At 40.4% G+C, this 22,435-nt stretch overlaps 1 protein-coding gene across 4 annotated transcripts in view; it reads left to right on the top strand.

The window, feature by feature from the left end:
• Window positions 1-22,435, top strand: part of ELP4 (elongator acetyltransferase complex subunit 4) — a 161,341-nt gene that overhangs the window by 389 nt on the left and 138,517 nt on the right. For all 4 annotated transcript variants that reach the window (XM_081165692.1, XM_081165693.1, XM_081165694.1 and 1 more), the window contains exons 2-3: window positions 5,016-5,051; window positions 15,681-15,802. In XM_081165692.1, coding sequence (XP_081021818.1) covers window positions 5,016-5,051; window positions 15,681-15,802 — 158 coding nt within the window. The remainder of the gene's footprint in view (window positions 1-5,015; window positions 5,052-15,680; window positions 15,803-22,435) is intronic.

Raw genomic sequence — 22,435 nt, forward strand, 5'->3', positions numbered from 1 at the left:
GGCTCTCCTCAGTAACAGCCCCTCCGAGCCCCAGAGCTGCTTCCCTCCTGACTGAACCGCTCCCGGGCTCAGCGTGCGCAGAGGAAAGCAGGGAGGCTGTGAGAGAAGGGGAAGCGAGGGCGGGGAGCGGGACGGATCCGGCCGCCTCGTGCTGGGACAGGGCTGTGGGTTCGACCCCCGCGTTCCCACCGAGCCCCACGGTACTTACTCTCCGCTGTCCCAGGGGGCTAAGTATTCCGCCCAAGGAAACTTGAGGATGCTCGAGGAGAGCATGGGTTCTTGAAATGCGCGCGGAGCCTTGAGGATGAGAAGTGGAGTCAGTCCCGGCAGAGCAGGCATGGCTTTTTTAAAGAGACGTGCCGTCATCTAGATAGCCACTGGCTGGCTGTCCTCCTTTCGCGTGTTTCCCCTTGCTCGCTCGCTGATGCCATGCCGTCAGGATGGCGTTGCCTACGAGTGCCTTCTCGCATCAAAGCGTCCATGAATACAAAGCAGCCTCACGCAGCAGTTTCTGTGTAGGTCTGCTCAATATCGAATTTAAAAGAAACTCGAAAATCTAACGCTCCAGGGCACATAGTAGCAAGATACGAATGGATTGAGTGGAACCCAGCAGTATTCAACATATCCATGTAATAGCTGCAGCGTGCACCAGTTTCACCCTGCAGACCACCCTCAGCCCATTTGACTTGCACTGCTGTAAAACTTCTTGAATACTGAGTTAAATGTGTGTTGTGTTAGAGACTGGGCATGTATGTTAAAAAAAAACTGTGGGGGAGCAATTAGTTCTTTTATTCGTTCTTTTTTAAACTTGTGCATCCTTCTTCATACCCAAAGTGCCCAAGTGGGTAGTTTCTGCAAAATAAACATAATTGAGTTGTTTTAAAGCTACTATAAAGTTGGTGTGGACCTGATGTGTCTGCTTGGGAAACTTCTGACACCTCACGGTAGTCACGTTGAAACTTCTAAAGGAGTGTGCAAGTTATAAATAAAACACAATGTTTCAGGTGTAAAATGATGCTTAAGGCCACTTGGTTTATATGTGCAGTACACCATTTGGATCCTATAAATTTAGTCCTCACTTTTCAATAATCATACTTGAAGCCAGTGGGACATGCGCATTGTGGTCAAGACCTCGGTTTACAATTAATTTCTTCTTCCTGACACTTAGGACTCTCATTTTGAAACTAGCTAGAACTTAATGTATCTCTTTATGTTCAGATATGAGTTGCATCATGCATCAGGTCTTTTATCTAAAGGTGGTCATTTCATGGGCTCACAGATTTGGGAATGTAGTGGTTTGGTGGGATGTCACTACCATAGGGAATTCCCTGCCATCCTTTTAAGGGAGAAGGCCTATGAGGAAGTGAGTGATAATTTAGTAGGAGTAGGAATTGCTGCAATATATATTAGATGCGAGAATTGTTGTTAAAAATGTGCCCCGAAGGAGGAATTTCCCAAATGCAATTCACTTATAATAAACAACAATTTGAGCAGCTAGAATTTTACCCCTCCTTTTTTTCTGCTTGGCAGTGGTACTATTCCAGTTTTGTAGTTTTTCTGTGTTCCCATTTCTGACAGAACAGATGTGTGAAAGGGTCACATGGAAAACAATATATGACTCTCACTCTAAGATTCCCATGCACACGAACCTGTAAGTGAGTACACATATTTGGTTATATATTAGCTTAGCTGGGCATGAATTCAGTAAGGTTTGTTGTGAGTATATAGATTGCAATTCTCACATCAACAAACACCTTCAAAAGTGTAATGCACTAATCAGGCCTTGGGTGGTCTGCTTGATACAACCATTGTACTAGATTTGATAAGACATGCTCTTCAGACAGAAAAGAACGGAAATGAAAAACTATCACTGATTCCATCTCATTTTATCATCATTAGGAAAGGAACAGTTGCTAGTAGATCATTTTAATGCTTACTCAATAGGAAAACTGTTAGCTGAACATTTTTGCCAAATACCATTGGCTGCATCCATCTCAAATTTTGTATTATTATAATCCTTGCTTCTACTTAATTTTTTTGTGTTATTTTGCCTTCTCCAAAATATATATAATCTTTAGGTGGGATGAGATCATTTTGGGAGCCCTCACCCTGAATGATGCTGCCATTCTGAAATACAAGATCTAGTTCTTCACATTATGAGGACATTTAAATTTCACACATGACCATGAACACATCATTCAGAAGTGATTTCAGTCATAACTGAAATCCCATTTATTTCAATAGGAATGAAATTCAGCTAACTTGGTCTGGATCCAAGCTAGGGCCATTAGCTTAAAAAAATTATGTATGTTCATTTATTTTGCATTTTATATGCTTTCCCACAAAGAGCTTAGGGGTGTCCACAAAGGTCTCCAACCTTGTGGGGTGGGGTAGGTTAGTACAGTCATACCTCGTGTTGCGTTTGCTTCAGGTTGAGCGTTTTCAGGTTGTGTCCCACAGCGACCCGGAAGTACCGGAAAGGGTTACTTCCGGGTTTTGCCACTCATGCAGATGCTCAAAATGACATCATGCGCAGAAGTGGTGAATTGCAATATGCACAGACGCAGGTTGCGTTCTGCTATGTTGCAAACGGGGCTCTGGAATGGATCCCATTCACAACCAGAGGTACCACTGTATGTGTGACTGGCACAATGTTACCAAGTGAGTTTCACTGTTGTGTAAAGATTTAAACTTGGATCTCCCTAATCTGACATCTACCAAGTAGAGGGTGTCCTTTGCCATCAATGATCCTGTTCCTGTTTGGCGATCCCAGATGTTATCATCATCATCATCATCATTAACTAGTCTGTTTCAGATAGAGTTTTTTGTCTCGCTCCTCAGTGTGTTCATTCCTATACAGTTTTTTCATCCACTTACTACTTATGGATGCCCATTTCTGTTATTAGACTAAGAGTTCTAAATATCTTAGAAAAAATGTAATATGATATATATATTCACAATGTATTTGTGGAATGCTTTCCCCATGAAAATTCGCCTGGCGCCTTCATTATACACCTTCAGGCATCCGGCAAAAATGTTCCTTTTTAACCAGGTCTTTGGTTGATCTGATTGACATCCTATGCCCTTTTAAAATGTGGCTCTTTGTGGGGGGTTTTATTATTATATAGTGGCTTTTATGATGATCTTTTCTGTGAACTGTCATGAGACCTCTGGCTTTAGGGCGGTATATAAATTCAGTAAATAATAATAATAATTTACAGTATTTCATCTAATGATGTCAGTGTTTCCTTACTTTCCAAACAGTATATATAAACAGATAGGGAACCTATGACCCTCAGATGTTGAATGACTACAACTTCCATTGTTCTGGGCTGTTGGCCATGCTGGCTGATGGGAGTTGATGTCCTGCAACTTTTAGAGCACCAAGGGCCCCTTATCCCTGACATAACTGAATAACTTGGGGTGGGAAATGACGTAAAGGAATGCATCTGCCATCATGGTATAATGAATAAATAGGCCTTTCTGTGATGTTGGGCTCCTAATATTTCCATATTTTTACTTTCTTTTCTCTATCCTAATTCTTCATAGTTTTGTTTTTGCCTCTGGTTGAAAGTTTACTTATTTCTACACCAACTTAGGTCTTCTAATTAAAGATATTTTATGTACTTTGTGTGTTTTGTTTTTTGATACTAAGATGATAACCACTGCTGTCAGAATACCTCAGCTAGATGTACCCACAGAATGTTTCTTTTGTATTTCATTATTTTGGTACATTGGCTTTACGTACTCTGGAGACATTGCTGGTTGGGTTCTGTTGGGTTTTTTAGCACCTTAAGCAGACCTCTGTTGCTGGTGACTGAAAACAGCTCTGTTTACTTTTGGCAACATAGCATTTATTTGGAATCCACAACCACTCAGTCTAGAGCAGTCTTAGTTCTATAGAAAGCTCTGCAACTATTTTTAAGATTAAAAGATTTACAACTCGGGAAGTAAAACATGAAATAGCATACTTGAAAGAGTAAAATACCATACCCACCCTTCTTATCCAAACATGATAATAAGAGAAAGTACAATAACTATAAACAAAAGGTACATGCAGCTAAACCACTGAAGTACAAAAATATTACTTATCAGTCTTTTAGTCAAGATTTCAGTTTACCAAAAATCCAGAAAAAGGCATAATATAGACAGGTGTTTACGGAAGTGTCTTCTGGTATCCGGCTCCTCATGTTATAGTCCAGGTCCCAGGCTCTTTTCTTCAGATGGAGGGAGAGAAGAAAGATTTAGGAGCTGGCTGATGATGATAAAGATGCCCACTCATCAAAGGGGTTGATTCAGCTGATCCTATGCTCATATGAGATGGGTACCACTGTGCAATGGTGTAAACTCATTATATGTTCATTTAGGTTCTATCTGAGCTCTTTGTGCAGATATGCTGCATTGATGTATGGGTTTAGCTTTGCTTTGCTGTTCTCTGCACTGGTGCACGTGGGATGTGGGTTGCAAGGTGGAGGCTATCACCCTTGCACTATTGTAAGATAACTAAACAAAAATAAATTCTAATGAATTCAGTGGGAATGATTCCAGATAAATGTGTAGAGGACGGTAGCCTTAATCAGTATCCTATACGCAGCTGAGTCCGTTCCTGCAACTACCGGTAGATAGTTTTGACTCATGATAAATGCAACTTACTGAATTAACTGTACCAGGTTCTTCAAACACTTGCTCTAATGAGGAAGGATTACTTTATGTGTAGAATAGTCTTAATAAAACAAAGGAATGTTGGCTTGTGACAACACTATTAAAGTACTTGCGTTTAGTTATGTAGAGCTATGCAGGATCTTTTCACCATATTGTGAAAGTAATTGTAGTGTGTGATATATAATTATATGCAATATATAATTATTTAATAGTGAATTGTAAGAAGTATTATAAAGGTAATTAAAATGTTTTTCATGTTACATTTTTAACTTCCTGTATCACCTTTCCTTGATACTACTAATTGTTGGAAACATTATTATGCATTCTAATTTCTTAAATTAATTTGTTCCTAGGTGGAGGTTTGGCAGTTGGAACCCTTCTTCTTATTGGTTAGTATGAAATTTTCTAATACATTTTACTTACTAGCAATTATATGGTCACGGCATTATCTTTTTATTTTTTCAAGTGTTTTAGGGAAAATGTAAGAATGGTTTTTCTAAGGAGTTCCTTCTAAAAGATAATGCAGGACTTATTGTAAAGAAAAACATTAATTTATTTCACCGTGGCCGTGTTCTCATGTCATGTTAAACATTGATTTACTACAATGTGCGCAAGCTGGAACCCTCATACTTCCCACATGGCCAGAAGAATACTTCAGAAGGTTTTTCTGTCATTCCCCCTTAAACATGATTTGTCATTGTTCCTGAACTGAGAATAACTAATTATGGTCAGTTAATTTCAAAATGAAACAGTTTCAAAACACGGTTTCTGGAGCTGGCAGGTTTAAACTAATCATAGGGTCATATTCAACTAAATAGTTGTGCTAGCAGAAGCCATGGTAAGGATACGTGCTAGCACAGTGAAAGAGGGAGGGAAGGTTCCACCATGCAAAGAAAATTCTTGTAGTGATAGAGCTACATTGAATACAACCCATAGTTATTGTGAAGCACAGTTCCCATTTCCAGCACAATGATCCCATCATAGGTTTTTTCATGTAAAGAACTGATGGTAGATTTTAAACCCTTAAAAATATAGAATTCGGGGAGAAAAGGACAGAGAGAGAGAGAGAGAGAGAGAGAGAGAGAGAGAGAGAGAGCTCATTGGCAGGAATAAATGATCTTCCAAGTAAGGATGAGCACACACTTCCTATTAAAGTAAAAGTAACCATTTTTCACATAAACCATGGCTGTCACAGGACTGTGTTAAAGCAGGGGTTACCAACATGGCACCTGTTAGCACAGTGGCACCCCTGAGGTCTTCCCCTAGGGCCTGTGGACTCTATGCGCCTGCTCCAGCCCCCTTGATCATGGAATGGTGAGGATGGTTGACTTCTTCTCTCTTGAGAGCTGAAGGAGGAAGTTCAAGGAATGACCCTTTCCTTTCAGATTAATTGTACTGGATCTGATTTTTACCCAGATTGCACCAGATTGAATCTGGTGCAGGGGGGGAGAGGGATGACCAGAGGGGAGATGACCATGGCATTCATGCAAAAATCCAAACATGCCTATGGGCATAAGTAGGTTGGCAACCACTGTGTTTAGCAGTTGTTCACATCGTGTTCTTATATTGATCAACTCATCCTATATGATCAGAAAGGAAAGCTGAAAAAACACAGGTAAGGTAAAAACAATAAAGCTTCTCAAAAGTTACTTTAATATCTCTAATATGATAATAAAAATAAGGGGCAATATTCAGAACCAGTGCTTTTTTTCTTTAAAAATGTTTAGAGGTACTCTAACATTTGACTCAAGAAAATCACCTTTTTATAGTGCAAATTGGGAAAAATAAATACAGTAAATGGACAAAAGTACAAAGATTCACAAAATGTTTAGGGGTGTGTGTGTCCCTGCACCCTCCCCCCCGAAAAAAGCACTGCTCAAAACAGTTTTAAATAATTGCTTTAGCAATTTCAATCTTTGATTTCAGTAGGTCATCTCTGAGAATAAATACTGGTCAATGTAGGGATTAGATAAAATTGTGAGATGTACAGTTGTGGCCATGTTAGACTTAATGCAGGAGATGGTTACTGTATAGTGATTGGATCATGAAAAAATGCATATGTGTTCGTAGATAACCAGAATTCTTCACTGAAATTGCTAATCAACTTGGATCATTCAAGCTTGTGTGGGTATAGTAATTGAAAACATGGAAGTGACGGTACTTCAGTTCCTAAGACTTTAATTTTTGAATTATATGGACTATTTTTTATACTTATTATGTGTAGAATTTGTATCTTGGATGTTGGTTTTAAAGCAAGTATAGTTGGTATTCTAGTTGAATGGCCTGTCATTATACAGACAACAGTAACATATTGTCTTGAGATCAGTCTAGACAAGCTTTCTGTATCATGAGATTGAAGCTGTCGGAGTTAAGCCTCCAAGGAGGATATTTCAGTATTATACTCTGTGTTGTTAAAAGGTTAGGTTCTTTTTTAACAGTCTCAAGAATAGATTGCATCACTTCAGTATTAAATCCCTTATCAAATCAAATGCTCATCTTCATTATTTGATGTATATTATCCTGCCTAGTTTAGGAAACTAATAGTAAATTCAAGATTATTAAATGTCTGTTTCTATTGTTAAGGATTTCTGAAGATTGCATAACAGAATGGCTTCAAATCCTGTTAAATATTATTTGAAATACTACCTGAATGCTGTTTGTATTTAGCTGGTTAGTTGGGTTTTGGCCTAAGGTGGCTCACAGAAGTGTTGTCAGCCCTCCCCCCTCCCTCCTGTCTAGGGATTTTTTTTTCTAAAGAAGAAAAACCCAGAATCTAGCTCATATGAAACAAACCATTGCTTGTTGGACCCATATATCCTGTATTAAACTGGGCATGTAAGAGAATGTGAGGTGGGGAGTCCATTGGAACTGTGACATTGGAATTAAGCCAGAAAGAGAAGGAGAGAAGAGTTAGGAAATACACACACTTGTTAAACATGGTAGAAAGATAAGGCTGCAATACTTGGCACGCTTACCTTGAAATGATCTCCGCTGAGTACAGTGAGATTTATGTTGAGTGAACCTCTGGGGGATTGTTCTACATAAGTGAGTCCTATGTTGTAGGTGAAGATTGAAGCCAAGTTCGAGATTTGAAAGAGCATTCTACTAATTTCTAGAACAGAAATTGTCTTTTAATCAATTTCATACCAGTACGTTGATATGGCAGCAACTAGAATAAAAATATGCTAAAATGTATATAACTTCTTAAGTATGATATAAAACATATAAATGAAATAACCCATGCTTAATTATATTAAAAGGCTTACAACCTTGTGTTCCTTTAGAAACTTTTGGACTGTGACCATTTCAGAGTTGAAAAATAATTGCCTAGAATCTCTTCGTATGTTTTCCCCACCATACTAGTATTTGATAAAAGAAGGGCGTGTTCAGGAGGCCATCCTTGCTAGGCCACAGATTACAAACAATAGGAAAATTGTGTGCTTTTTTTCTTCTGCCTTTGTTTTTTGATAAAACAAAGATTCTTTGATTTTAAATTGTTACTCGAGTTTCACTTTTTCCAGACTCTGTGACAGCGTTATCACAGAGCTGAAAGTAAAACTTCATTTTTATTGTATTAATACACAGCTGCCAGTGTTTGTTTTTATCATGTTTTACCTACAGATACTTTGGCAGCCTAAATAACCATATAGTTTTATATTTTATTTCAAAATTATTATGTATTTTATTGAATATGCAAATTTCCTAAAACTGCATTCCAGTAGGAAAACCTTGCATAACAAATTTAAGTGAATTTTTGTGTGTCTTTTAATTGGGAGGTCAAAATTTAAAAAGTTAGGTTACAAAAGGGTTTTGTTTAGTAGCTGAGGTCAAGTTTTTATAAAGCTAAAACTTTAATGTGAGTAAAGGCAGGACCATTCTTGTTCAGTCTAAGCCTTGGAGCAATTTCAGCTATTTTAATTAGCTACCATTTTTTTGTTTTAGGTATGCAATCTAACCTGCCTATTAAGGGTACTCATCACTTGTCAACATAATTGACTTTATCACCTTTTTGAAAGTTGAAAAAGGTAATCTCTAGAAAAGTACAAAACAGTGATTTGCTAAATATAATTATACAAAATATAACTTGTCAAAATTTACCTTCCTGCTGAATGGCAGTGTGCCAAGTATTGTAACATATATGTTTGCTAACTTTGTTTTGGCATGTGCTAATTAAAAACAAGTGACACAGACTAACCTCCCCTGAGCTTAATAACTACTATGGACATTAGCAAAATATTTTAGATGGAATTTTAGATGGTGGGAATGATTAAAATAGTCTTATCATGTTACCTACAGCACTTTAGGTAAGATGTTCTATAACTTAGGAAATGCTCACCTTAGGTCATACTATTAGACTATAGTACTGTGAATGCTGATGATTTAATAAATTAATAATGATGGGTTGTGACAGATTCTCAGCAGCTCTAGGGCAACCTGTCTAGACTATCTGCACTACAGACTGTCATATTTGCAGATATACTGCATTCAATTCTCCTCAACCATAGCTTTCAAAGCTTGTTATGTTTAGGGGCTTCTAATGATAGTACCGATAATTTTAAAACTGTTAAGTAGTCACATTTGTTGTTCTGTATTGTGCGTAATTCAGTATTATCTGTTTATAAAATCATGCTCTGAAAAGAGGCGTATAAATTAAAATAGATTTATTGGAGATCCTGTACTTAATTCTCACATAATTTATTTAAACTGTGAGTAGATACAGCAGACTAACAGTGACTTGTTTTTCCTGCTCCTGCACCAATTATAGCATTTAGTTTAGTCTCCTTATTTTTCCCCGCTTCTAATATAGCTTCTAAATAGATTAAGAACCTCCATAATAATAATAAACTGAGCCAGTTGCATATTCGGAACTGGATTGCACACCTTCTGAAATAACAGGTTTGTAGTTTGTGGGGTACTTGGGACGCGGGTAGCGCTGTGGGTAAAACCTCAGTGCCTAGGACTTGCCGATCGCATGGTCGGCGGTTCGAATCCCCGCGGCGGGGTGAGCTCCCGTCTTTCGGTCCCAGCTCCTGCCCACCTAGCAGTTCGAAAGCACCCCTAAGTGCAAGTAGATAAATAGGTACCGCTTTATAGCGGGAAGGTAAACGGCGTTTCCGTGCGCTGCGCTGGTGCTGGCTCATCGGAGCAGCTTCATCACGCTGGCCACGTGACCCGGAAATGTCTCCGGACAACGCTGGCCCCTGGCCTCTTAAGTGAGATGGGCGCACAACCCTAGAGTCGGACACGACTGGCCCGTACGGGCAGGGGTACCTTTACCTTTACCTTTTAGTTTGTGGGGTTATCCTGGATGTTACTCAAGTCTCTGATAGCCTCAGTGGCCAGGCCTGCCTTTTACTAGTTGGTATGCCAACAATGGCCATTCTTGACCATAGTGATTAATGTACTGGTAACCTCAAAACTTAGTTATTGCAACCTGCTCTTGGTTTTTGCAATGTGGGACTACCCTTGGGCCTGGTCCAAAAGCTCCAGCTGCTGTGAAAGGCTGTGGTTAGACTGTTGGTGGGGATAGGCTTAAAAGCTTGCACTGGCTGTCCATGTTACCAGGTCAAGTTCTGGGTCCTTGTATTCTTTTACAATGCCGTTAACAACTTGGGTCCAGGATACCCTTAGGACTGCCTGATTCCTTGTAACCCTGCCCGACCACCGAAATCCTCTGTTATTGGTTCCCTGTGACTTAGCTACATGGCTGTGGGCTGTGCATTCAGTATTATGGGCCTAATTCTGTAGAACTTAAGGTGCTTGATGAAGCTCTTTCTATTTCAGTTGTCATTTTAAGAAAGTTTCCTGTTTTTATGAGTAATGTCAACTGAATTTATCTACTACAGAATTTTTATAATTTCTAGGTACCATGCTTAAGCGGTGTATAAATAGCTGAAATAGTAGAAAGGAATGTGTATTTGTCTAAACAGATACTTAACATCAGTTCTGTTGGTTCTGTTTTAAAATGCCCCATGCCCTTGGAGCTTCTTGTTATGTGATAGAGGGAAAATTCACATGAAAAGCAGTTTTTAAAAACATTAAGGGACAAATGTGTAGCATGGAAGTTTCTTCCCAGCCAGTCAGATCTATGGCAAGTATTAGAGAAGTGCTAACGTGCAGCCAGAACATGAGCATTGACTTCAGGAGACTGCTTCCTTTACCCTCTTAATAAGAAGTTGCCACTGGGTGTACATGTGCTGGGTATTAAGTCCTAATCCAAACCACAAGAAGGTGGAGCTATATGGCAAGTATCATGGGTTGCAGGAGTAACTGACATGGTGCCCCTGCCCATGTTGTAGGGCTTCAGTTGCCGTCATACTTGACCATGGTCCTGCTTCCTGGGGTTGATGGGAGTTGGAGTCTAACAACATCTGGAGGATGCCACATTGCCTACACCAGCCTTAACGGATTTGTGGATCTAGAACTTTTTGCTCAAAAAAATGTATCAGCTTTCTGAGTTTGTGTTCCCATGCGGCTTGCTTTTTCACAAGGATATATTGTATAAATAAGAACATGCTTCACTTTCTGATTGTTACTTATATTGTATGGTAGGAAAATGCAGGAGCTAATTTCTGTGGTGTCAAAATACCTGTAGCAAACAATGGGATGCGGGGTGGGGGTGGGGGGAGAATGGTCCAGGCTGTGTAGGCTTTGAATAGTAACATAAGTACTGAAGCTGGGAACAATGGCTGCTATCAGAATAGCCCCATATGAGTGCACTTTAGATCTTTTGAATAAACAAAAGTTTAGTGACCTAGAAATGAATCAATAAAAAAAGCTATTCTCTATGTGACAAATTGAATAACTGAAGGATTCTTAGAGAAGCATTGACTCTAACCATCCAAGATACATTGTTTGTGAAGGTTTTCTGAAACACATTAAATCCTTTGAGCACTGTAGCAGACAGTGAGGTGTTCTGTATTTAGGTTGCTCACTGTTTACTCTCACTGAAAGTTTAGCATTAGAGGAACCAAAACACTTATTTTCTTACAGCTCCTTGTTCTTTTGGAAAACTACCTAACATTACAAATGTGAGCTATAAAATGCAGCCTGGCTCATTTAGTAACATAGCAAATGTTATTGCTTCAGTATTGTTTGAGACCAATTGCACTGTGTTATCTAAACCTCAGCTGAAATATTTTTCTTTCAACTAATTGTTATTGATGATTATCAGTATCAAAATTATTGAGCTAATAGAAACAAATAGCTCTATCTTAACTAATAATTTTTTTTTTGCAGCCGTGTCCCATTACTAATCAGAGTATCATTTCATGTTGAAATGCTGGAATCAGATTTTTTTTCTACAACAAACACTGATTATTTATTTAGTGCATTCTTATTCAAACTTTCCTTGAAGCTCAGGACAGTGTACAGCACAACAACCCTGTGAGGTATCTTAGGCCAATAGATCATGACTGACCCAAGATCACCCAGTGGGGTTACTGGTTGAGTGGGGAATTAATTATACACAAAATTAATGGGCAGGTTTCTTAACACCTGTCTGTTCCATCTGTGCTGGATTAGTTTCAATTGTTGTGTCCTGAGGATGTGGGCAGGCAGCTTGAGGAAGTGTGGCCAACCACCTGCACATTTCTTAGAGCTAACTGTAGGGGGTGGATCCAGGGAGTGATCAATGCTGCACTGGAGCAGGTGGTACCATCCACCTACAAGGAGATGGTGTGTCCCCTCCTTGGATCAAGAACTGTTCAACAGCTATTGTTCAGTAGTGAACATCAGCTTTTGGGGCAAGAGAGGGTGTGGTGGTCCAGCTTCAGGCATGCTTGGAGGAAACTCATTATCTGGCGCCATTCCAGACTGGCTTCAGACCCAGTCATGGCCCTGAAACTGCTTTGGTCACTCTGGTTGATGACATTTATATGAAGCTGAATCAGGAGAACTGGAGTGCATATTATATTCAGCTCTTTCTCTTTGTTCTACATAAATCAGGAGAGGTGGTTGATGTATAAGATGAGTGCTTGGAGGCCATGATGAGCTGGATAAAGGCCAATGAATTAAAGCTGGCTCCTGAAAATACAGACATGTTTTGTATCCAAGTTCTCAAGTCCTAGAGGTGAGGAGACTGCATGTTCTTAGATTCCTCTGGAAGGAACAGTTTCATAGCTTGTATGGGCTCAGTGGAGGCTCAGGTGCCTGCAGTGGTTAAGAGTGCCTTTTCGCACCTATGGCTGGTTTACTAGCTACAACTCCTTTTAGACAGAGACAACTGATTACTGCACTCCATGCTCTGGTAACTACCAGATTGGATTATTGCAATGTGCATAGAGTTGCCCCAGATTTCTAGCTGGAGTTTCATTTTAAAACGGGTGCATTACCAGTTTGTTTCTGGGCCCTATTCAAAGTGTTCACTTTAGTGTTTAAAGCCCTAAGTCATGGGTATGCAAACTAAGGCCTGGGGGCCGGATCCAGCCCAATCGCCTTCTAAGTCCGGCCCATGGACGGTCCAGGAATCAGCATGTTTTTAAATGAGTAGAATGTGTCCTTTTATTTAAAATGCATCTCTGGGTTATTTGTGGGGCATAGAAATTCGTTCCCCCCCCCAAAAAAATAGCCCCCCCCAAGGACTGAGGAACAGTGGACCAGCCCCTTGCTTTAAAAGTTTGCTGACCCCTGCCCTAAGTGATTGCTTCTTTTTCTATAGAACCTCTTGGGACTGGTGTTAAGATCAACAGAGAGAACCCTCATGGTAGTTTCACTACTCTCTCAGGTTTTGGTAGCCAGCCAGCATGGTGTAGTGGTTAGAGTATTAGACTAGGGCCTGGGAGAGACCAGGTTTCAAATCCCCACTCAGCCATGAAGCTCACTGGGTGACCCTGGGCCAGCCACTGTTCTTAGAGGAGAACCAGGTATGACAACTCAAATTCGTTAGGGAAAAAAGTAGGATAAAAACGCAATAAATTAATTAATAAAAATAGTAATGACCTAGATGAGGACATTCTCTGTGACAGCCTCTAAGTTGTGGGATTCCCTCCCCACAACTTAGGTGCATCTGGCACTTTCATTTTACGGTTTTTGTTGCATGCTAATTTGCTTTAAACTGTTTTTAATGCTAGCGGTGCAGCAATAAAACTGCTAGCGCATTTGCAAAGCTAGGCAGGGCCCAGTATGGTTTTAAATTGGATTGGGGACCATATGTTGAGATTCCTGCATTGCAATAGGGTTGAGCTAGATGGTCCTTGGAGTGCCTTCCAACTCTGCAGTTCTATGATTCTATGTTGTATTTTAAATTGGTATAACCTACCTTGGGCTCTTATGGTGAAGAGTAGGTAATGAATCACAGTATTATTATTATTCATAACAACAATAAATATCATTGTTAATACTCATGGTAGTTGAAGGGAACCTGTTGTATAATAGGCTACATTCCAGCCATGCAAACGCGCATCCATCCAGGCAAGCAACATACATTATCATCATTCAGGAAACAGGAAAAATAACTGAGCAGGGCCAGAAAAGGCTAGCCTGGGGAGGGGTGTTACCTGAGCCAGTGGCGGAGCTTCATGCTCCGGCACTTGGGGGGCGTGGTGTGGTGTGTCTGAGGTTCTCTGCCCCTGTTCTAAGTAGACATCCACAGGATTGTACTATACTAGTTCCTTAATTAAACTAAACATTTGACTTATTTTTTGTGGCTACATGATGCCAACAATATACTCTGCATTTTGAAAAACTAAGATAGGTTTGTCTTTTTTAAAGAGAAAGTTTAAAATCCTTACTGCAGTCTAGAAGTAAGAACTCTAAACAAAAACAAAATTAAGGCATGTGAGTAATCATCAAATATCATTGTAATAATTTCAGTAAAATCAGGCCTTCAGTTCTAAAATCCATTTAATTTATTACCACATCCAAAAGTTTTGTTGTACTGGTAAAATTTGGCTAAAGTGGAACATCCATTACTATGGTGGTACTTCAGGTCACAGCTGGTATCTAATCCATTTCTCTTACTTCTAAAGTAGCCTAAAGTTGCCTGCAGCCTACATGTCTGAACCCTAAGCAAAGCACCAAAATATAAATGTTGGTTCAGATCCCCTTATGTCAGATTTTAATATTTAATATCTCTTACAGTTGAATTCTTAAGTTGAAGTCCCCATGCACCTTTAAAGATGCAGAAGGATTCTTTCTCTTTGTAGATAAAGAAATTTCTAACAATCTGAATTGATACAAATGACAATGTTTAGGGAAGCCACTACTTCAGAATTTAGAATACTGAGGTCTAAAGGTGATTATAGGTCAGCTTTCAGCATGACAGCAAGAGTACATGGTGTCACCTTTGACTAGTTTAGGAAGGCTTTTACAATGATCCCATACTCCTTGAAGCAACACAGCAGACTATTTTTATTTAGGTTTTCCCTTATTATATTTATAGCAGATCCTATGATTCACAGATATATGGATATATGGATAGTTTATTCAACAGAATGCTTAAGGATCCTGATAAGAGCTCAGTACTGTTATGATGGTTAAGATTTCACATTTATTTCTCTACAGAAATAAACAAATCAAATATTTTTCTTTGTAATAACATAGCAAATTCTGGAAATTTCTGAAGCCAATGAAGATTGCAGCAGGAGTAACACTCCTTCTTAACCACTAAAAGCCACAACTGGTTAAACAGTAATTACATATCTCTAATAATGTTCTAAAGAGCTTCTTTAATAGCAATGGAAGTTGTGAAAATGGCATCCTGCTAATGGTTATGCACAATGTGGTGGTGGTGGAGCTGCTGCTGTCAAGTCTCTCATATTTTCAGAGATGTGCCTTTTCTAGACTGGCCTAAAAGAAAGGCTTATAACACATGATTCTCTAAGATTGGATCTATCCATCTGCTTGGGCTATCTTTTGGGGCCCCTGCAGTCCTGTGAATACATATGGAGCAGTATAAGCCCAATGGTAGAGGCACTGACAGTGCATAGTTGTGGGCTCTTTTGCCATATCTATGTTTCTTCCACACCACCAAATGTGGCTTGTCATGCTAATAATGTGTGTGCTTTGTTTTTTCACAGAGGAAGATGTATACGGTATTTATTCCAATCTGTTGTTCAAGCATTTCCTTTCAGAGGGAATAGTCTGTGGACATCATTTATTTGTTGCTTCAGATAAAGAGGAGCCTGCTGATATTGTAAAGGTAAAGAAAAAAATACATCCATGTAATTATTGCTTAATATCTTCTAAGCTAGATGGTGCTAAAAGCAATCCTAAAGCCGACAGACATTCCTATGCCCTGTATGAGAACTCTGTTAGTAAAGGACTTGTGTGTTACCATACCAACCATGCCTTGCCTACTCCCTCCATGTAAAAAGTAGTGTATGGGTCAGAAGAGTATAGCGTTATTAATTACCTAAAATCTTCCTTAATACGTTACCTGTACCTTGATTAAATTCAGTAATTATAGTGATTCAGAGAAACTAGGGGTGGAGATTGTGTTGGGAAAATGGGGCAAAGAAAAGAAGTAAAATGGCATCACATCTTGAGTTTGAAGTGCTTGTACTTCTCATACTAGGTACCAATGAGATTGACCAAACAGGAGCCTGAATGCCATTTTTTATGAAGCATGGGTTGGTGGCACACACAGAGTAGTGTGCGCCAGTGTTATGAATTAGTTTGCCATTTTATATTGTTGTGTTGATTTGTGGAGCCTAGCTTTAGAAATAACTGAAACTAACCATATATAAATACGTATATAAAAACTTCAGTTACCAGAAGTTGAAAATATCAAATACACTTAATATCAACACATTATATCAATACTCCACAATAAGACTTATTTTAAACGTCTTTTAAAAATATAGTATTATGTAGCAAACTATGAAAAGTAGCTTTTGTACTCATTGTTCTTCCTGGCCTTTATCACCTGAGCCTTAGGATTTGGATATTCATTGATTTCTGTTGGCCCCACAACCTACCTTAAAGAGGTAGGGGCAGCAGCACAGACAACACTGGGGAGTGTTGTTGTTGTTGTTTAGTTGTTTAGTCGTGTCCGACTCTTCGTGACCCCATGGACCAGAGCACGCCAGGCACTTCAGTCTTCCACTGTCTCCCGCAGTTTGGTCAGACTCATGTTTGTAGCTTCGAGAACACTGTCCAACCATCTCATCCTCTGTCGTCCCCTTCTTCTTGTGCCCTCAGTCTTTCCCAACATCAGGGTCTTTTCCAGGGAGTCTTCTCTTCTCATGAGGTGGCCAAAGTATTGGAGCCTCAGCTTCACGATCTGTCCTTCCAGTGAGCACTCAGGGCTAATTTCCTTAAGAATGGATGTGTTTGATCTTCTTGCAGTCCATGGGACTCTCAAGAGTCTCCTCCAGCACCATAATTCAAAAGCATAAATTCTTCGGCGATCAGCCTTCTTGATGGTCCAGCTCTCACTGGGGAGTACTTCTGGCTAAAAGATAACGTGGCAGCTAGCTGTGCAGCGGACACAAGTCTCAAAGAGGCCATAGAATAATGAGTCAGTAGATAGATTAGCAAAACAGAGAAAAGGCTGGAGGAGGCTGAGTAAGGAAGCAAGAGGTGAAGGCTTCGAAAAAGGGAACAAGGAGGAAGAGAAAGAGGAAAAATGAGAAAGAAGAGAATATAGAGGATCAGAGCTGGGAAGCTTTATCTCAATGGAGATTGAGACTAGCAGCTAGGAGGAAAATAGGGGAAGGTCTGGATCTAACAACCCCAGCGCCGCATCCAGAAAGTCTGAGAGGCAGGTCCCAGCTGTGATCTTTCGTTGTTTGAGGTAAAGGATAAGATTGTGCCCTAGTAGAATCATAGAATCATAGAGTTGGAAGAGACCACAAGGGCCATCGAGTCCAACCCCCTGCCAAGCAAGAAACACCATCAGAGCACTCCTGACATATGGTGTCAAGACTATGCTTAAAGACCTCCAAAGAAGGAGACTCCACCACACTCCTTGGCAGCAGATTCCACTGTCGAACAGCTCTTACTGTCAGGAAATTCTTCCTAATGTTTAGGTGGAATCTTCTTTCTTGTAGTTTGGATCCATTGCTCCGTGTCCGCTTCTCTGGAGCAGCAGAAAACAACCTTTCTCCCTCCTCTATATGACATCCTTTTATATATTTGAACATGGCTATCATATCACCCCTTAACCTCCTCTTCTCCAGGCTAAACATGCCCAGCTCCCTTAGCCGTTCCTCATAAGGCATCGTTTCCAGGCCTTTGACCATTTTGGTTGCCCTCCTCTGGGCACGTTCCAGTTTGTCAGTGTCCTTCTTGAACTGTGGTGCCTAGAACTGGACACAGTACTCCAGGTGAGGTCTGACCAGAGCAGAATACAGTGGCACTATTACTTCCCTTGATCTAGATGCTATACTCCTATTGATGCAGCCCAGAATTGCATTGGCTTTTTTAGCTGCCGCGTCACACTGTTGGCTCATGTCAAGTTTGTGGTCAACCAAGACTCCTAGATCCTTTTCACATGTACTGCTCTCAAGCCAGGTGTCCCCCATCTTGTATTTGTGCCTCTCATTTTTTTTGCCCAAGTGCAATACTTTACATTTCTCCCTGTTAAAGTTCATCTTGTTTGTTTTGGCCCAGTTCTCTAATTTGTCAAGGTCGTTTTGAAGTGTGATCCTGTCCTCTGGGGTGTTAGCCACCCCTCCCAGTTTGGTGTCATCTGCAAATTTGATCAGGATGCCCTTGAGTCCATCATCCAAGTCGTTGATAAAGATGTTGAATAAGACCGGGCCCAAGACAGAACCCTGTGGCACCCCACTAGTCACTCTCCTCCAGGATGAAGAGGAACCATTGATGAGCACCCTTTGGGTTCGGTCAGTCAGCCAGTTACAAATCCACTGAGTGGTAGCATAGTCAAGACCGCATTTTACCAGCTTCTTTACAAGAATATCATGGGGACCTTGTCGAATGCCTTGCTGAAATCAAGGTAGGCTATATCCACTGAGTTCCCTTCATCTACCAGGCTTGTAATTCTGTCAAAAAACGAGATCAGGTTAGTCTGACATGACTTATTTTTCAGAAATCCATGCTGACTATTGGTGATCACAGCATTCCTTTCTAGGTGCTCACAGACTGTTTGCTTAATGATCTGCTCCAGAATTTTCCCTGGTATTGATGTCAGACTGACTGGGCGATAATTATTTGGGTCCTCTCTTTTCCCCTTTTTGAAAATAGGGACAACATTTGCCCTCCTCCAGTCTGCCGGGACTTCGCCTGTTCTCCAGGAATTCTCAAAGATGACTGCCAGTGGTTCTGAGATCACATCTGCATATTCTTTTAATACTCTTGGATGCAGTTCATCTGGCCCTGGAGACTTGAATACATCTAAACTAGCCAAGTATTCTTGTACTATCTCCTTAGTTATTCTGGGCTGTGTTTCCTCTGCTGAATCATTTGCTCCAAATTCTTCAGGTTGGGCATTGTTTTCTTTATCGGAGAAGACTGAGGCAAAGAAGGCATTAAGGAATTCAGCCTTTTCTGTGTCCCCTGTTTGCATTTCACCATCTTCTCCTCTGAGTGACCCCACTGTTTCTTTGTTCTTCCTTTTGCTACGGACCTACCCATAAAAGCCTTTTTTGTTGCTTTTAACCTCTCTAGCAAGCCTGAGTTCATTCTGTGCTTTAGCTTTTCTGACTTTGTGTCTACATGTGCTGGCTATTTGTTTGAATTCCTCTTTGGTGGTTTCCCCCCTTTTCCATTTTTTGTACACATCCTTTTTTAATCTTAACTCAGTTAAAAGTTCTTTAGATAGCCACCCTGGCTTCTTTAGGCACCTTCCATGTTTGCGTCTCATTGGTATTGCCTGAAGTTGTGCTTTTACTATCTCCCTCTTAACAAACTCCCAGCCATCATGAACTCCCTTTCCTTTTAGTATTACTGTCCATGGGATCTCACCCAGCACTTCCCTAAGTTTTATGAAGTCGGCTTTCTTAAAGTCAAGAAATTGAGTCCTAGTATGCTTGGCTGCTCCTTTCCGCTATATAGTAAAACTTCAGAAGAGCATGATCACCCGCGCCTAATGATCCTTCCACTTCTACCCCACTAACCAGGTCATCAACATTGGTTAGGACCAGATCTAAAATGGCTGTTCCTCTTGTTGCTTCTCCCACTTTCTGGACAATGAAATTGTCTGCAAGGCCAGTGAGGAATCTGTTTGACCTTATGCTCTTGGCTGAGTTTGACATCCAACAAATATCCGGGTAATTGAAGTCCCCCATTACTACTATCTCCCTTCCTTTTGCATTCCAATCGTGGGACTTATCCCACCAGGTTTCAGTGATGCCTATTATGTCATATTTGGTTTGCTGTACCAAGAGCTCAAGCTCATCTTGTTTATTTCCCATGCTTTGCGCATTAGTGTACAGACATTGAAGTCCATTAATCATTCCCCCATGTCTCTTATTTAAGGATTTTTTCCTCCCACCACTAGGTCTGCGTGCTGTTTGCTTCATTTGGTCTATGACATTTGGATGATCATCTTCATCAATTGATAGACTCCTACCTTCAGGAGCACTGTCTCCCTCCCCCACATTAGTCAGTTTAAAGCCCTCCTGATGAGGTTTCTGAGATTTTTGGCAAAAACATTCCTCCCAACCGTTGTGAGGTGCAGCCCATCGCTTGCCAGAAGTCCATCTTCAAGAAACTGCAGTCCGTGATCTAAGAATCCAAACCGTTCCTGTTTACACCATTTGCGAAGCCAGCTGTTCACTTCCACTATTTTTCCCTCTCTCCCTGGGCCACGTCGTTCAACTGGGAGGACAGTAGATTCAACATACAGAAGATGATCAGACTGGCAGCTGAATCATACTTAAACGCTGATAATGGGTCACTGTGCTCTACTACACCTAAGGACAGCAGACTAACGCATGGAGTGTATGGCAGACTTCATAGCAGACACAGCTCTGACCTACAACACTTCATTCTCATTCCCATTCCTTCCACCCTCACATCTATGGCCTGAGGCTCCTACATCTCTCTGCCTAATTGTAGGGTGGCCCTGTTGAGAGGGAAATGTTTTGTTGAATATCTGTTATGAAATGTAAATTCACCTTCACTTTTGTGTCTTCATTAGGCTTTTTTCTTGAATTAATACTCTTAAACATGAACAAAAGAGGGAAAGGTTTACTGGAATTTCTGTTTACAGTGACATGTGTATCAGACATTCATTGAGCACATTAAGGGTTGATTTCATCTGTTATGCTATGATATTTCACAGAAGATAACTTTTTCCATGGCTGTGGTCAAGCTGGTGGTATCAGAGGTTTTAAGTCTCCAAATACAAGTTGCTGGGAAACACAGTCAGGAGAGCTGTGTTGTGCTCATAACCTGCATATGGACTTCCCATAGGCATCTGGCTTCCCACTATAAGAAAAGAATGAGATGGGCTTTTGGTTTGATCTACCCTTATCTCAATAATCTGGGTTTTATTAGACAGTAGGTTTGGAAATGTTCCAATGTTACTTACTGTCACTCCATCCCAATAAACCATTGCTCCTTAACAGCATATCATCAGTTTGCAACTAATCCAGTATATGGGTGACTAACAACAAGCTAAGACAATTTATACATATGATTCACTGTAGAAATTTTTGAATTGACCTGTTTTAATTTTATGATATGTGATTGGGAGTTTCTTGATCCTATAACCAAGACAAATATTGCTGGTTCTAGGAGAGGGAAGAGATGGTTTTATAGACCATAATTATGTTAAAACTGTGTAACTAAAAGACACGTAGAACATAAAAAAGCCCCATCAGCTGCCTAAGATATATTATATTACCACCCAGCAATTTATCCATCATCCTTTGAAAACACATTCATGCCTATTGTAGTCAAAGCTTCTTCAGGAAGTCAGCATTAAGATGTAACATTGTTGAAAAATTACACCCCTGTAAAAATCCTATAGAACAATATACAGGGGGTTTTAAACAGGATATTTAAAACATTTCTCTTCAGTCACTTCATCTTTCTAACAGACAGCTGTACTGCTGCATACTAGAACATAATAAATTATAAAGTAAAAACTAAACCAAATCTTTATGTGACCTGATTACAGTGTCATGCAGAATTATTCTTCAGTATTTTGTAGAATCCAGAAAGTGTGCTTAGGAAGATACATGTGATGAGTTGTAAGTGGGTCTCATTTTCATTCTAACAAGTGAAGATTAGCAGTGTGCTTCAGTGTTGTTGGTTTCATTGGTTTTTGGGTCCATTTAACCTCTGCTCAGAAGGATGCCAGTGGCGCTGTGGTTTAAACCACTGAGCCTAGGTCTTGCCAATCGGAAGGTCAGTGGTTCGCATCCCCGTGACGGGGTGAGCTCCCGTTACTTGGTCCCAGCTCCTGCCAACCTAGCAGTTCAAAAGCACGTCAAAGTGCAAGTAGATAAATGGGTACCGCTCGGATGGGAAGGTAAACAGTGTTTCTGTGCGCTGCTCTGGTTTCACCAGAAGCGGCTTAGTCATACTGGCCACATGACCTGGAAACTGTCTGCACACAAACGTCGGCTCCCTCCGCCAGTAAAGTGAGATGAGCGCCATAACCCCAGAGTCGTTCGTGACTGGACTTAACTGTCAGGGGTCCTTTACCCTTTAACCTCTGCTCAGCCATGAAGCTCATTTAGTGTTCGTAGCCAAATGCTATCAGCCTAGCCTGTCTTCCAGTGAGAATGCATCTCCAGCCAAGAATTTCACTAAGACTGCAATCATTATTCCACTTACCTAGGAGTAACCCCCCAGTGAATTCAGAAGGACCTCTTTTGAGTAGACTTGGAGGGAGGCCTCAGGAAAGTGATCCCCCCCT

This window comes from Podarcis bocagei, assembly GCF_964188305.1.
Source record: "Podarcis bocagei genome assembly, chromosome: 1".
Classification (NCBI taxonomy): Eukaryota; Metazoa; Chordata; class Lepidosauria; order Squamata; family Lacertidae; genus Podarcis; species Podarcis bocagei.